The sequence below is a fragment of the Felis catus genome, chromosome B3 (assembly GCF_018350175.1).
Source record: "Felis catus isolate Fca126 chromosome B3, F.catus_Fca126_mat1.0, whole genome shotgun sequence".
NCBI classification, from domain to species: domain Eukaryota; kingdom Metazoa; phylum Chordata; class Mammalia; order Carnivora; family Felidae; genus Felis; species Felis catus.
In genome coordinates, this window is record NC_058373.1 from 110,444,071 (window position 1) to 110,459,237 (window position 15,167).

Genomic DNA, 15,167 nt, shown 5'->3' on the forward strand with positions numbered 1-15,167 from the left:
ATAAGGTTCCTCTTTGGAATGTAACAGACACCAGCTACTCCCCCTCAGGATTCCCTCAGGAATTAGATCAAAGACCTAACTAAAAATCAGTACCATAAAACTTATGACCCGCAAGGAATGGTATGGTCATAGACATACAATGGAAATGAGCCAATCAGCAATGGACAACCCAGCTCGTAGAGCTATCAAGCCAGTTAGGGTAGAACCTGAGAAGGAACAAGGGGGAAGAGAAAGAGAGGGTGACCAGAATCTTATATAACAAAGGTCCTTGCCTATTTTCCGGGGGCACTCACTTTGGAATGCTCCCTCTCTGTAAGGAGAGCTTTCTTCCATACTATTCTTCCTTTCTGATCTTATACTCCAATAAACTTTTGCCTGCTGCTCACTTCATGTCCACCTCTTCATTCTTCAAAGCAGCGAGACAACGAACCCTGGGTTTTGAGGTAAAAAAAAAAAAAAAAAAAAATCCTGCAACAATTGGGCTGCCTGAAACCCCAGAGTCACAAGTCAGAAATCCAGGCCACACTTCCTAATTTTGAGGTCAATTTTAAAATTTTTTGTTCAACCCAACACTTGACCAAGGGTTAGAAGGCTGGTTAATAACCGATAGGCAACAAGAACTTTCTCCTTCCAGGCCGCTGCTTTCCCCACTGTTAAGAGTTTTACTGCCTGCTAAGTGGAGGCCCATAAATTTACCATTTCTCCTCAAACTCATGCTGTCTTCCATTTGCCACATCCCCAGTCTTAGACCTAGAGTCACTTTCTAGTTTGGCCCCTAAGAAAATTCATCAATCCAGTTGACCCCTCCCTATCCCACAAACGAAGGAGATCTGATTGCTTAGCTAGTGGATCTGGTTGTCATCGTTAACTCTACTTTTGGTCATTTGGGCAGTTTCTAGTTTGGGGCGATTATCAACAATGTTGCCATAATCTGTAAATGTCTTTTTGTGGAATCTATTATGCATTTCTACTAGGTAGGTATATATGTAGGAGTAGAATTGCCTGTTTAAAGCCATGCATGTATTCAGTTTGGGTACATGTGAACTATGGTAGGCAGAATAATGGCTCCCCCAAAATGTCTATATCCTGATCCCTGCAATCTGTATTTTGGGCTTACCTGGCAAAAGGAAATTAAGGTTGCTCATCAGCTGACTTTAAAATAATTATTTTGGATTGTCCAGGTGTGGCCAGTGTAATCACAAGAGTACTTAAAAGGGGAGGAGGGAAACAGGACGGAGAGAACTAGAGAAATGGTAGTGTGAGGAAGGCTGGGAGGGCCTGATGTCCCTGGTTTTGAAGGTGAAAAGTGGTGGCAATGAGCCAAGAGGATGTGCATCTTCTAGAACTTGGGGAAGGCAAGGAAATAGATTTTCTCCTCTCCAGAAATGACATGTAGCCCTGCCAACACCTGATGAGACTTCCAGAAATGTAGGATAATAAATATTGTTCCAGCCACAAAGTTTGGACAATTTGTTACAGCAGCAACAGGAAACAAATACACTGCCACAACTGCTTCCCAAAGAAGTTTTGTCAATTCATAGACTTAGGGCTCTTTGAAAAAATATCCAGCCTTCAGCCCTATACCTCTCTAACCAAACTGGTATCTCATGATGGTCGGGGGTGGGGGTGTGGGGAGGTGGGCGGGGGCGGCGCAGTGGTAATTAAATTCATTAGATGATTCTGATACATCCTGAAGTTGAGAACTACTTATCTGAAGCCTTAAAGCTAAACCCAGTTCTCAACATTGAAGAATGTGGTAGTGATTTGACCACAGGATTGAAAGCAGTTCTCATAAAGACAGTTCCGGATGCTAGAAGGGTCCTTCTCCCTTGTCTACTCAAGAATTAGCATAGCTAAAAGGAAAAGAAAAAAAATAATTAGCATAGCCAGGGGCCACAGGGGGCCACTGGAGTCCATGGCTGATGCACTGAAGCCCAGCGGGTCTACTAAAGGGAAGCCTTTTAAGCTCCTAGGAATGTTAGATGTCAAAAACGTTTCCTGTGCACAGGATCTGATTATCACCAAGTTCATTGGGATCTCTTGTGGCTGGACATTTCTTGTTAACTAGTAGAATTAGAAGATCATGTGATGTTGGAGTAAGACTCATCTTCATGCCTTTAGGATGCTGGTTCCCATTGTAGGTATAATTATGTAAAGCTAAGAATCCAGGAAAGAATTGCCAGAGAAGGAATTAAAAATAGGATTTTCCCTGAAAGTACCCACCATGTTCCTGAAATGAAACAAACCAATGACAACAGCAGCAAGTAGGCGATGTTAAGCACAGAAAGCCCAAATGCAGCTCACTGAAGTCAATGTGAACAAAGCTGAGGTCAACTAAGGGCACGTGGGTGGCTCAGTTGATTGTCTGACTTCATGCTCAAGGCGTGATCTCACGGTTTGTGAGTGTGAGTTCGAGCCCCACGTCAAGCTTGCTGCTGTCAGCCCAGAGTCCGCTTCGGACCCTCTGTCCCCCCCTCTCTCTGCCCCTCCTCCACTTGCTCGCTGTCTCTCTCTCAAAAATAAGTAATAAACCTTAAAAAAAAAAAAAAGCTGAGGTCAACTATATCAAACATCATATGTACCATATAGGCTTTCAATCAAGTATGTGTAAGTTAAAAAAAAGATTAATATAGCTAACCTTTTACACTGCTCCATGGCTGAACAATCAGTTACTACTGACACAATTCATAAAGCAGCATTAAGGCTAAGGCCTCTTTGTATTTACAGAAGATCTTTCTTTAATGTGTTTATAAAATGGCTCTTTCAGAAACTGCCACACCTTGGCACCTTTATTTTCATGGAAATCATGACCTTAGGCACTGGTAGTATTCGCAATTCCTCAGAAAAGGGGAGCTCTGGGCAGCAGGGGATACAGTCCCCCCAGCCCTGTTTGCTGAAGCCGCAGCAGGTGCTGACCTTGGGCCATGGCCCTGGGGGGATCCTGAACAAGAAGGTGGTTCTTACAGCTTCAGCAGGTTGGGCTGCGGGTGGAAGCTCTGGACAGGGCATCCCTGCCTTTCCTGTTTTGCCAGGGCCCAAGGTAATCTTTGAGAGGAAAGCTAAGTGAGCTGCTTGCGTTGCAGTCAGAAGCCTGGAGTCAACTTCCCAGGCAGTGATTCCACCAACTACTGGCCTCTGCTTGGCATCAAATTTATGTGTCCTGAGAAGCCTCGGGCAGTTTCCATCACAAAGATATGATATCAAAAGGAATGAAGAGTGATCCAATATTGAAACTATGAAACTACTTGGAGCTGATAGTTCAAGTATTTTCCTGGCAAATGTCATGTATCACTGTTTTCCCTTAAAATTTGAAATATTCTGGGGTGCCTGAGTGGTTCAGTTGGTTGAGCGTCCAACTGTTTTTTTTTTTTTTATTAACTGTTTTAAATGGTTCATTTATTTTTGAGAGAGACAGAGCATGAGGGGGGGGCAGAGAGAGAGGGAGACAGAATCCGAAGCAGGCTCCAGGCTCTGAGCTGTCAGCACAAAGCCCGACGTGGCGCTCAAACTCGTGAACCATGAGATCATGACCTGAACTGAAGACGGACGCTTAACTGACTGAGCCACCCAGGCGCCCCTGAGTGTCCAACTCTTGATTTTGGCTCAAGTCATGATCCCAGGATCATGGGATCAAGTGGAGCCTGCTTAAGATTCTCCCTCCTTCTCTCTCTCTCTCTCTCTTCTTCTGCCCCTTCTCCTGCTTGCAGACTCTTTCTGTCTCTAAAATAAAAAAAATAAAAAAAAAACATTTTTTTTTTAATGTTTATTCATTTTTTGAAAGACAGAGAGAAACAGAGCACAAGCAGGGGTGGGGCAAAGAGAGGGGGACACAGAATCTGAAGCAGACCCCAGGCTCTGAGCTGTCAGCACAGAGCCCAACGCGGGGCTCGAACTCATGAACTGCAAGATCATGACCAGAACTGAAGTTGGATGCTCAGCCGAATGAGCCACCCAGGCACCCCTTAAAAAATGTTTTTTTAATTGGAATAAGCTATGGCATGCTACGATCCCTGCAGTACACCAGAGTGTCCTGTCACACAATGTGAGAACCACAGCCATGACCATTTAGAAACATTTGCAATTCTCATTTTGTCCTGAAAGGGCGGGCCTACCAACTCCATCTTGTTCTGTGTCCTTCACCTTGACCACGCCTCCTCCCCTTGAGTAATCTCCCGGTCACCCGTTCAAACTTTCCGATCAAAACACGCCCAGCGACCTGCGTAACAGGACCCTGACCCTTCCCCAGCCAATTGGCTGAGGCCACAGCCATTACCTCACCAACTGCCCCTAGGCCCCAATAAAACCTTTGTCCTTTTGAAACTCGCTCTCTCTCCGGCTTCTCACCGATGCGTCGGTGCAGGTAGGGGATTGAGCTCGAGCTAGGTCGAATAAAGTCTCTTTTGCTTTTGCATCGGACTGGGCTCCCTAGTTGTCTTTGGGGATCACGAGTTCTGGGCATAACAGTCCTTGATTGAGTATTCAAGATAATCATTTTCTCCAAAGTACAACCTCTCTAAGCTCCAGTATAACCTGACTCTTTCCACCTTGAAGATTCTTCTAAAACTAAGCTCCACAGGAGATATTTTTAGATGACCACAGCAGATACTGAGGGTCCAGATTCTGACTTGTTCCTATGGAGGACATTTTGGATAAGTCTAAAACTACCTTGGAAGAGGAACAGTTTCCTATTTTAAATGCAATAAATAATAAATTATAATAACTTTATTTATTTATTTTGAGAGAGAGAGAGAGAGGGTGTAAGTAAGCAAGGGGCAGAGAGAAAGAGAGAGATTGAGATTGAGAAGCAGCCTCACCCAATTTGGGGCTCCTGCTTACCCAGTGTGGGACTCGAATTCACAAAGCATGAAATCATGACCTGAGCCAAGTCAGATGCTCAACGACTGAGCCATCAAGGCACCCTCATTTTATTTCCGGGATAGCCCACACGTGTGTGTGCGCATGAGCAGGGGAGGTAGAGAGAGGAAGAGAGAGAACCCAAGCAGGCTCCATGCTCAGAGCAGAGCCCAACATGGGGCCTGATGCCATGACCCTGGGATCATGACCTGAGCTGAAATCAAGAGTTAGATATTCAACTGACTGAGCCACTCAGCACCCCAAGAAGTTATAATTGTTTAAAATGTAGCCATTAACTTCAGGGTGCCTGGGTGGCTCAGTCAGTTATGTGTCTGACTCGAATTCGATTTCGGCTCAGGTCATGATTTCACAGTTTGTGAGGTCAAGCTCTGCATGGGGCTCCACAGTGGCAGTGCGGAGCCTGCTTGGGATTCTCACTCTCCCTCCCTCTCTGCCCCTCCCCTACTTGATCTCTCTCTCTCAAAATAAATAAACTTTTTTAAAAACCTTTAAAAAGTAAGTATTCTTAATGACTTTTTTTACCATTCAACGTTTCGTATCTGATTTTCACACTCTCAGTTAATCAAATAGATAAGACAGATTCAAAGTATAGAACACAACTGTACCTGGATTTGTAAGCGGGTATACCCAGGAAATTGTTCACTCTAGAAATAAATAGGCTGTTAACTATAAATATAAATATTACAACTAAGAACACAGGTCCTGATTAATACCCTGCTGAAAATACAATTAATAATAAATATAATTAGATATTGTATATTGCAAGTAACAATCTAGACTAGACCATAAATAAATGTGTAGAACACGACAATGACAAAGAAAAGTTAAATGCCAAATATCAAAGGTGAGAAATTCCCAGTGCATTTTATTCATAACATAGCTGCATTCAAGATGCTACAGGAGATGCCCGTATCTACTGAGTTCTTGTCGGGAGTAATGAAAAAGACAGAACGTTTTTATTCATTATCCTGTCCAGTCTCAGAGTGAGAAGCAACCTTTGATTTGTCAGATGCTTTATAATCTTGTATAATAAGCCTTAGGTGATTGATGATTTCCTTGTCTGCTGTTCTCATGTTAAATCCCAACATCTTCATAATAGTTTCTCGAAAATCAGTCAGCTACAAAAAACCACCCAAAACATCAAGTCATACCATTAGTTTCAGTCACCTACATATTATGTACAATAAAATCGGTATCAGAAATGTAGTCTTATTAAACATTTCTCTATGAAATGTAACATTCTACATTCAAATTGTATTTTTAAGATAGAAAAATGGTCTCTTTTGGAGTGCCTGGGTGGCTCAGTGGGTTAAGCGTCGGACTTTGGCACAGGTCATGATCTTATGGTTTATGAGTTCAAGCCCCACATGGGGCTCTCCCACTCTCAGCACGGAGCCCACTTTGGATCCTCTGTCTCCCTCTCTCTCTGCTCCTCTTCTGCTCTCTCTCTCTCAAAAATAAATAAAAACTGGGGCGCCTGGGTGGCGCAGTCGGTTAAGCATCCAACTTCAGCCAGGTCACGATCTCGCGGTCCGTGAGTTCGAGTCCCGCGTCGGGCTCTGGGCTGATGGCTCAGAGCCTGGAGCCTGTTTCCGATTCTGTGTCTCCCTCTCTCTCTGCCCCTCCCCCGTTCATGCTCTGTCTCTCTCTGTCCCAAAAATAAATAAATAAAAACGTTGAAAAAAAATTAAAAAAAAAAAAATAAAAACATTTAAAAAAGAAAGAAAGAAAGTGGTCTCTTCTATTACAAGAACTCTTTATTTAAAATGTCCTTTTCAGGGGCGCCTGGGTGGCTCAGTCGGTTGAGCAGCCGACTTTGGCCCAGGTCATGATCTCGTACTCCGTGAGTTTGAGCCCCGCGTCGGGCTCTGTGCTGACAGCTCAGAGCCTGGAGCCTGTTTCAGATTCTGTGTCTCCCTCTCTCTGACCCTCCCCCGTTCATGCTTTGTCTCTGTCTCAAAAATAAATAAACGCGAAAAAAAAAAGAAAATGTCCTTTTCATTTTAAGATTTTTCTTTTTATTTTTAAGTCTTTTTCACCCCCAGCACAGAGCCCAACATGGGCCTTGAACTCATGACTCTGAGATCAAGAGTTGGATGCTTTACCGACTGAGCCACCCAAGCGCTCCTAAGGTTTTATTTTTATACTTTATAGACTAAACCTAATTTTATTGCTGCTTTTCATCTCTAAGGTAATTCCTTTTTTGATTTCAGACTTGTTTATGGTAATAGCAGTCCCCAAAATCCATCTGTCTCCACCCCTCCTCCCTTATAAGGAAAGCAGCTCTAATCACCCATAAATCATGAGCCCAGGCTGAAGGATGCAGCTGGCCTCCAGGGGCGGCCCAGAAATAGGACAATGCATAAATGAGGAAATACTGAGAAGTCCAAGACCTAGTGGGTCAGAACCCTGGCAAGTGAGAGGGAAAAGAGAGGGCCTTGGAAACACATTAGCCGAAATGGGCAGTTGTGAAGGACAAGGTTTCTGAGGGGAGAAAGAGATACTTGGAAGGGTAAGGTGTTCCTTGGAGATTTAAAGATAAAGGAAAAGAGAAAAGCAAACAGTGGGAAATGAGTGATTTCTATAAACGAGATGTACTGCAAAATCAGACATCACATAAACCCCCCCACACCTCAACGTAAAAGACTTGAGGTGGTAAACTTTAGAAACTGCACTTACTGTACCAACACAAGAGGGTAGTATTGAGTTAAGAAACTAAGTAAGTAAAACCTGCCCTGTAACTACGTAAAGTAGAAACACCTAAAACTGAGAGGGCAGGACAATTAAAAGGATCTTAAAGTGAATAGATAAATGGCAAATAATATCCATCCAAATTTCTTTTTGTATTGAAAAGTTTTTAACGTTTATTTATTTTTGAGAGACAGAGTGCCAGTGGGGTAGGGACAGAGAGAGAGGGAAACACAGAATCTGAAGCAGGCTCCAGGCTCCAAGCTGTCAGCACAGAGCCCGATGCGGGGCTCAAACCCACGAATCCGTGAGATCATGGCCTGAGCCCAAGTCGGACGCTTAACCGACTGAGCCACCCAGGTGCCCCCATCCAAATTTCCTTAAGAAGAAAATAGCCTCCTCCAAACTAGTCAGGTGAATGAAAATCTGCCCTGACCCCCCCCCCCCCCCCCCCCCCCCCCCCCCCCCCCCCCCGCTTCAAAGAACTCCCATGAAGCAAAAGAAACATGTTTGACACAATACCCGGTATGGATTAAATATCAAACAAGGATTTGCAGACATGGGGGGGGGGACCTTTGTTTTGAATCAGAAATACAGTATTCAGAATACAAATAGACAAAAAAAGATATCCAAGATGTCTCATGGATAAGATGTGAGGTCAGGTTGAAGTCAGGCAAGAACATGACAAAGTCATCTCAGAGATAAGGAGTAAGCTACAGAGTACCCAAAGTAGAAGAGATCTGACTGAAAATATAATAAGGAACATCGAGAAGAATAAAAACAAGAATATACATAAGCAGAAGTTTAAAAAGAGAAAAAGCCAAATCATATCATGATTTTGTGTTTTAAGAATTTCTTAAGGTAATCTCTAAAGTTACATATTTTGTAAGAACTAATAATGGACAGGCGGCATATAATCTCACAATAGCCCAAAATTACCAGTTAGCCTTTAAAAAATTCTCCGAAAACATGTGCTCTGTAAATGCAGTGGAAATCTAAGCAAATTTAGAAGCACCACCCTCTTTTCCTAAAAGTGACTCAGCCCCAGACACGTGGGTTCCCCTGAACTCCCAATCTCTCACATCGTTTTCCTCCTCGTCACCGGTTAATCGGAGGATGTGTATGCAAACCTAATGTAAAATAATCCTATATCCCCTCCTTTGCCACGGAGGATTTACCGGGAATAGGCATTTGATCTAAGCTGGGCTTATAAGACACTTTCTTGGGATTCTCTCTCCTGTCACAGAATCTCTAAATATCAAGCAAGGTGACATACATGGCGAAGCCAAGCAGAGATGGTGAAAAGAGCCGTATGAGGCTCCAGGCGCTGATCCTGGGGCCCTCTCAGAGGTCTGGCTGTTTAACTCACCTTTGATTCCATAAGCCAACAACGTCCTTTTTGTCTGGCCTAGAGTCTAAGTTGAGATGGGTGTTGATCACTTCGACTTAAAGAATCTTACTAAAGTAATAAAACAAACCTCTTGTTGTCCTGATACTTTATCAAGCGTGCTCTTTGCTGTGTAGCGCTCAGGACTGATGGCATCTAACATCTGATGGACTTTCTCTTTGTCTCCTCTTTCCTCTGTCTTGGCAGAGTCTGATGTAGTTTTCAAGTTGTCTGTTTTCATAACTGTCTTCCCTTGCGTTAGTTCAGCTTTTGTTAAAGATTGCCTGAGCTTTTCAATTGTTTTGTCCTGTGAGGGTATAAGGTTGGGGGAAGGGAGGTGGCTGTGATTAGATCTTTTCCAAATAATAGACAAGATGCATGGTATAACCCATGCTTCTTTTCCTTCTTCTTCTTGTTTTGTTTTGGGTGTTTTTTTTGACCTGATATACGGAAAAGAAAGAAAATTCCATAATTTATGAATTAAGAGAACATTTCTTAGCCATCAAACTCATCAATAACCAACAGTCCTGAGCACCTGTATCAATTAGACACTTGGGATTTAAAGACGTTTAACGAGTATTCCATGCCTTCAAAAGTCTTACAGCCTCTGCTAGCCAAATTCAGAAATACAGACAATAACTGGCTTTGCAGTAAGATAAATATTGTGATAGAATGGGAAAAAAAACACATTGATCCATAAGTATTTAGTGCACCTTTGGTTTAAGGAATCAAATGTATGCTTGAAATAGTACAGCGAAGCTTGGTATGGAGAAGATCCAAAGAGGAGCCCCCCAAATGAGTAAAACTTTTAACTACTACCCCAATAAGAAAGTCCAAAATAAAACTTAAAAAGCAAGGGTTCTGGGGCACCTGGGTGGCTCAGTCAGTTAAGCGGCCGACTTCGGCTCAGGTCATGATCTCTCGGTCCGTGAGTTCGAGCCCCGCGTCGGGCTCTGTGCTGACAGCTCAGAGCCTGGAGCCTGCTTCAGATTCTGTGTCTCCCTCTCTCCGGCCCTCCCCTGTTCATGATGTGTCTCTCCCTTTCTCAAAAATAAATAAACGTTAAAAAAAAATAAAAAAATAAAAAAATAAAAAAAAAGCAAGGGTTCTAGAATCCCAACATTTAGAATACCAGTTACCTTTGAGAAGTAGGGAAGAGAATACATGATGGCTTCAGTGGAGTTGATAATGCTTTTGTTCTTTAACTTTTTTTTAATGTTTATTCATTTTTGAAAGACAGAGAGAGAGAGAGCACCAGCAGGGGTGGGCAGAGAGAGGGAGACACAAAATCTGAAACAGGCTCCAGGCTCTGAGCTGTCAGCACAGAGCCTGATGCAGGGCTCGAACTCACGAACCGCGAGATCATGACCTGAGCCGAAGTTGGATGCTCAACCGACTGAGCCACCCAGGCTCCCCGATAATGCTCTCGTTCTTAAGATAAATGGTAGATTTGCATGCATCTAATTTTATTATCCAATATATATTCTTATGTGTGTATATAAGGATGCTTTTTAACTCAATGAGAAACATGCAGCTAAAATAGTAACAAGACCAAAGCTTAAGTGAATCTTTGAAAGCTCACTTCCTTTACTTACCTTAAGGACGTTTACTCTTGTCAGTTGAGTTTTCATACTTTTATTTGACAATTTCAAATCACTCAGCTGTTTCTGAAGTTTCTGAATTTTCTCCTCTAATCTTTGAGTCGCAGCATTCTGCAAATTCTGCTGAATATTCAATAGTGTTTGTTGCTCATTGTCTTTCTCTAGCTGTTTGGATATCTTGCCATGTTCTGCTATCCATGAATTCTTAATCCCAGAGTTTTCCTTTGCAGAAATCAACAGTATTGAAATAAAGAAGTTGTGCTTTAAGGTGGTGTTCCACACTAGCATACCACATCTACTCTAGTCTAATAAACTGCAGACAGTAATACTTATATAAGTAAATTTTTTTCACCATAAATATGCATTATTAAAATAATCTGGAAAATAAAGTATGACAATATAAGGGGTGGCTCAGTGCTAACAAGGGCACAGGTAAGTAGACAATTTCATAAACATCGGATGGTAACAGAGGAGATCAGCTTTTCAAGGAATGTATTATAAGGAAATATTTAGTAAAGATTCTTACGCAAATATATTCTTTACATTATTTAGAACACAAAAAAGTAGTAACAGTGCAAATGCCAAAAACTTACATATTATTGATTATACATTCCCTGGAAGTCAAGCTTCAAAAATATTTACTAAAAGAAAATATTAATGCTACAACTAAATGAAGGAAGGAGGATTAAGAAAAACTCTGCCTACCAATTATGTTAACATAGGTATAGAAAAATATTCTTTTTAAGTATTTGTTTATTTTTTTTTAATTTTTTTTCAACGTTTTTTATTTATTTTTGGGACAGAGAGAGACAGAGCATGAACGGGGGAGGGGCAGAGAGAGAGGGAGACACAGAATCGGAAGCAGGCTCCAGGCTCCGAGCCATCAGCCCAGAGCCCGACGCGGGGCTCGAACTCACGGACCGCGAGATCGTGACCTGGCTGAAGTCGGACGCTTAACCGACTGCGCCACCCAGGCGCCCCATTTATTTGTTTATTTTGAGAGAGACAGACAGAGCATGAGTGGGGAAGGGGCAGCGAGCAAGAGAGAGAGAGAGAATCCCAGGTAGGCTCCATGCTGTCAGCTCAGAACCAGACCTGGGGCTCGATCTCATGAATTGCAAGATCATGACCTGAGCCGAAATCAAGAACCAGATGCTTAACGACTGAACCACTCAGGTGCCTCTCTATGGAAAAATATTAGAATTATACCTATATTTTAACACTGCTTATCTTACAGTGCTAGGATTACTGTGATTTTAATTATATTCTTTCTAATAATCTATACTTTATAAAATTAGTACCAGAAAAAAAGAGAGGATAAAAATTGAATAAAAATACCATATATTTTCACTATATATAAATCAAAAGATAATAACGTTTGTATTAAAAAAAAAACCCAACTGTTCTTTGGAAGAATAAAATAGATGCCCCAAGCAAGCCTGGTTAAAGAGAAAAGAGAGAAAGTAAAAAATACATAATATTAGGAAGGAAAAACATACAGAATGCATAGACACAGAAAATATGAAAATAATTCTACACTTGATCTTAGCCAAAAGGCCGAGAGGCGATTATATGAAAATAATTCTAAAAGAATATTTTATAATTCAGTGGCAAAAAGTTGAAAATCTAAAAGAAATACATTATTTTCTAGAAAACAATAATATGCAATCATGACCAGAAAACAAAAAACCCTAGTAAAGGGGCACCTGGGTGGCTCAGTCAGTTAAGTATCCGACTCTTGGTTTCAGCTCAGGTCATGATCTCATGGTTCATGGGTTTGAGCCCTGTGTCAGTCTCCACGTTGACAGTGCAGAGCCTGCTTGGAATTCTCTCTCTCCCTCTCTGTGCCCCTGCCCCTCAAAATAAATAAGTAAGTAAGTAAATAAGTAAATAAATAAATAAATAAATAAATAAATAAATAAATAAAATGAATTATACTTGGAAAATTTGGCATACTTTTTCAGAATCAAGGAAAAAAAATTAAAGATACTGACAATTTGAACCATATGAATTATATGAGCATTAACTATCTATGGAACTTTATGCCCAACAAACAGAGAACACATTCTTTACAAGCACACGTGGAACAGTTACCAAAATCAATCCAGTATTAAGCCATGTAAGAAGTCTCAATAAATTCTCAAGGATCATGTACTTCCAGCATGTTGTAATAAAAGACAAAAATCTTAAATCCCATGCATCTGGAAACCTAAAAATGTATTACTATGTTTAAAATGAAAAATAAGGAAAGCAGTCCATGTCAATACTTGTGGCACAAAGCTAAAGTACCTCTTGACAGAAAAATTATAGTTTAAGCACGTTTATCAGGATATTTGAAAGGTTAAACATAAAGCAGGTGCTCTTATTCCTTCTCTTCTTATTCTTCCTTTCCTTTCTTTTCCTCTCTGGACAATACAGTCCTCGTGCTGGTAGATGGGCAAGACAAGGTAGGCACCAGAATGAGAAGAGAAAAGCTGTGACCCAAGCGGGCTGACAGAAGTGGACACAGAGATGGGCTGTCCTGCAGAGGGGCTCAGAGCCTGAGCAGGGCGAAAGGAGAGCCCGGGTGGAGAGGTGACCTGCCGTGGAGGGTAACAGCCTGAGCAGGGTGAGGAAGGCATGCACACGGTTTTGGAAATTAACAAGAAGAGACAGGAACCCAAATCGGCAAATGGGTGAAGGAAACATCCAGGCCAAGACTAAAAAGCCAAAAGACTAAAAAAGATAAAAGAAATGCTCCAACTCACTAATTAGAGAAATGCAAATTAAATTAACAACACTTTATACCCCCCAAGATAGGAAAATTTAGGAAGCTGGTTAATGCCAAGAAATGACAAGAATGTGGAGATTCAAGAGCCCTCGTGTATCTCTGGTGGGACTATTGTTCTGTGAAAGCCGACTGGCAGTACTTAATCAAATTAAATGTCCACCTACCCAATGAACCACCAATTCCAATCTTGAGCAAACACCCCTAAGAAACTCTCTCACAGGTCCTTAAGGCGACTTGTACAAGGATGTTGGTAGCAGTATTTGTGGTGGCAGAAAGACAGAGGTAACTGGGGTACTTGTCACTGAGGAGTGGACAGGCAAATCATGGCCCATGTGCACACTGTAGAATTCCACGCAGTAGACACAAGCAATGAACTAGATGAGAAAATAGCAATACTATGTGGATCTTAAAAATATAAAGCTGAGGGCACCTGGGTAGCTCAGTCATTTAAGCATCCAACTCTTGACTTCGGCTCAGGTCATGATCTCATGGTTTGTGAGATCAAGCCCCGAGTCACCCTCTGTATTGAAAGCACAGAGCCTGTTTGGGATTCTCTCTCTCTCTCTCTCTCTCTCTCTCTCTCTCTCTCTCTCTCTCTCAATATAAATATTTAAAATATATATATAATGCTGAGCAATAGAATGAGATTTCACCACAGTACTATTTATGCAAATTAAAATACATATATAAAAGTATAATTTAATGGGAATGCAAGCTGGTGTAGCCACTCTGGAAAACAGTATGAAGGTTCCTCAAAAAACTAAAAATAGAACTATCCTATGATCCAGCAACTGCACTACTAGGTATTTATCCAAGGGATACAGGTGTGCTATATATATTGGAGTATTGGAGTATACAGGTGTGCTATATATATATATATAGGAGTATTACTCAGCAATCAAAAAGAATGAAATCTTGCCATTTGCAACTACGTGGATGGAACTGGAGGGTATTATGGTAAGTGAAATTAGTCAGTCAGAGAAAGACAAGTATCATACGACTTCACTTATATGAGGACTTTAAGAGACAAAACAGATGAACATAAGGGAAGGGAAACAAAAATAATACAAAAACAGGGAGGTGGGACAAAGCATAAGAGACTCATAAATATGGAGAACAAACAGAGGGTTACTGGAGGAGGTGTGGGAGGGGGGATGGGATAAATGGGTAAGGGGCACTAAGGAATCCAGTCCTGAAATCATTGTTGCACTGTATACTAACTAATTTGGATATAAATTTTAAAAAATAAAATTAAATAAGTAAGTAAATAAATAAATAAATAACAAAATAAAAGCTTATTTAAAAGAACATATACAAATGACCCTTGAACAACGTGGGTTTGAACTGTGTGAGTCTACTTACATGCAAATTTTTTATCAACATGGTACAGTACTCTCTCATGGTACAATGTATTCTCTCTTATGACTTTTTTTTAACATTTTCTTTTCTCTAGCTTACTTTATCATAAGAATACCATATACATAAATATGGCATACAAAATATGTGTTAATTGACTCTTTATGTAATCAGCAAAGCTTCTGGTCAACAGTAGGCTATTAGTAGTTAAGTTCTGAGGTAGTCAAAAATTATACATGGGACCTTTCAACTACATGGGGAAGGTGTCAGCACCCCTAACCCCCACATAGTATAGACAAAAAGATACACATTAAACACATTAGATTGATCTCTTTTGGAAGAGGGAATGGGAAAATAGACTTAAAAGGAGTAAATAAATAAGAGAAAGCTCTTCCATGGCCCAAGATAGTGTGTTATGAACCATAGAGTTTGATTAACTCAACCTTCTGCATATGAGGTCCAAATTGTGAGGAGTAGGGAAGCAAAGGAA

The 15,167-nt window shown here is 41.2% G+C and overlaps 1 protein-coding gene across 11 annotated transcripts in view; it reads right to left on the reverse strand.

Annotated features, from left to right (window-relative positions):
* The window catches only part of LOC101086571 (coiled-coil domain-containing protein 170-like), a 64,758-nt gene that overhangs the window by 9,188 nt on the left and 40,403 nt on the right, over nucleotides 1–15,167 (reverse strand). For 7 of the 11 annotated variants that reach the window (XM_019833119.3, XM_045060059.1, XM_023255759.2 and 4 more), the window contains 3 exons: nucleotides 10,546–10,785; nucleotides 9,042–9,257; nucleotides 5,714–5,993 (listed from right to left, as the gene is read on the reverse strand). In XM_019833119.3, coding sequence (XP_019688678.3) covers nucleotides 5,832–5,993; nucleotides 9,042–9,257; nucleotides 10,546–10,785 — 618 coding nt within the window. In that variant the 3' untranslated portion in view covers nucleotides 5,714–5,831. Of the gene's footprint in view, nucleotides 1–5,713; nucleotides 5,994–9,041; nucleotides 9,391–10,545; nucleotides 10,786–15,167 lie in introns of those variants that run through there. The other 4 variants (XM_045060057.1, XM_019833124.3, XM_045060058.1 and 1 more) reach the window with 3 other exon arrangements.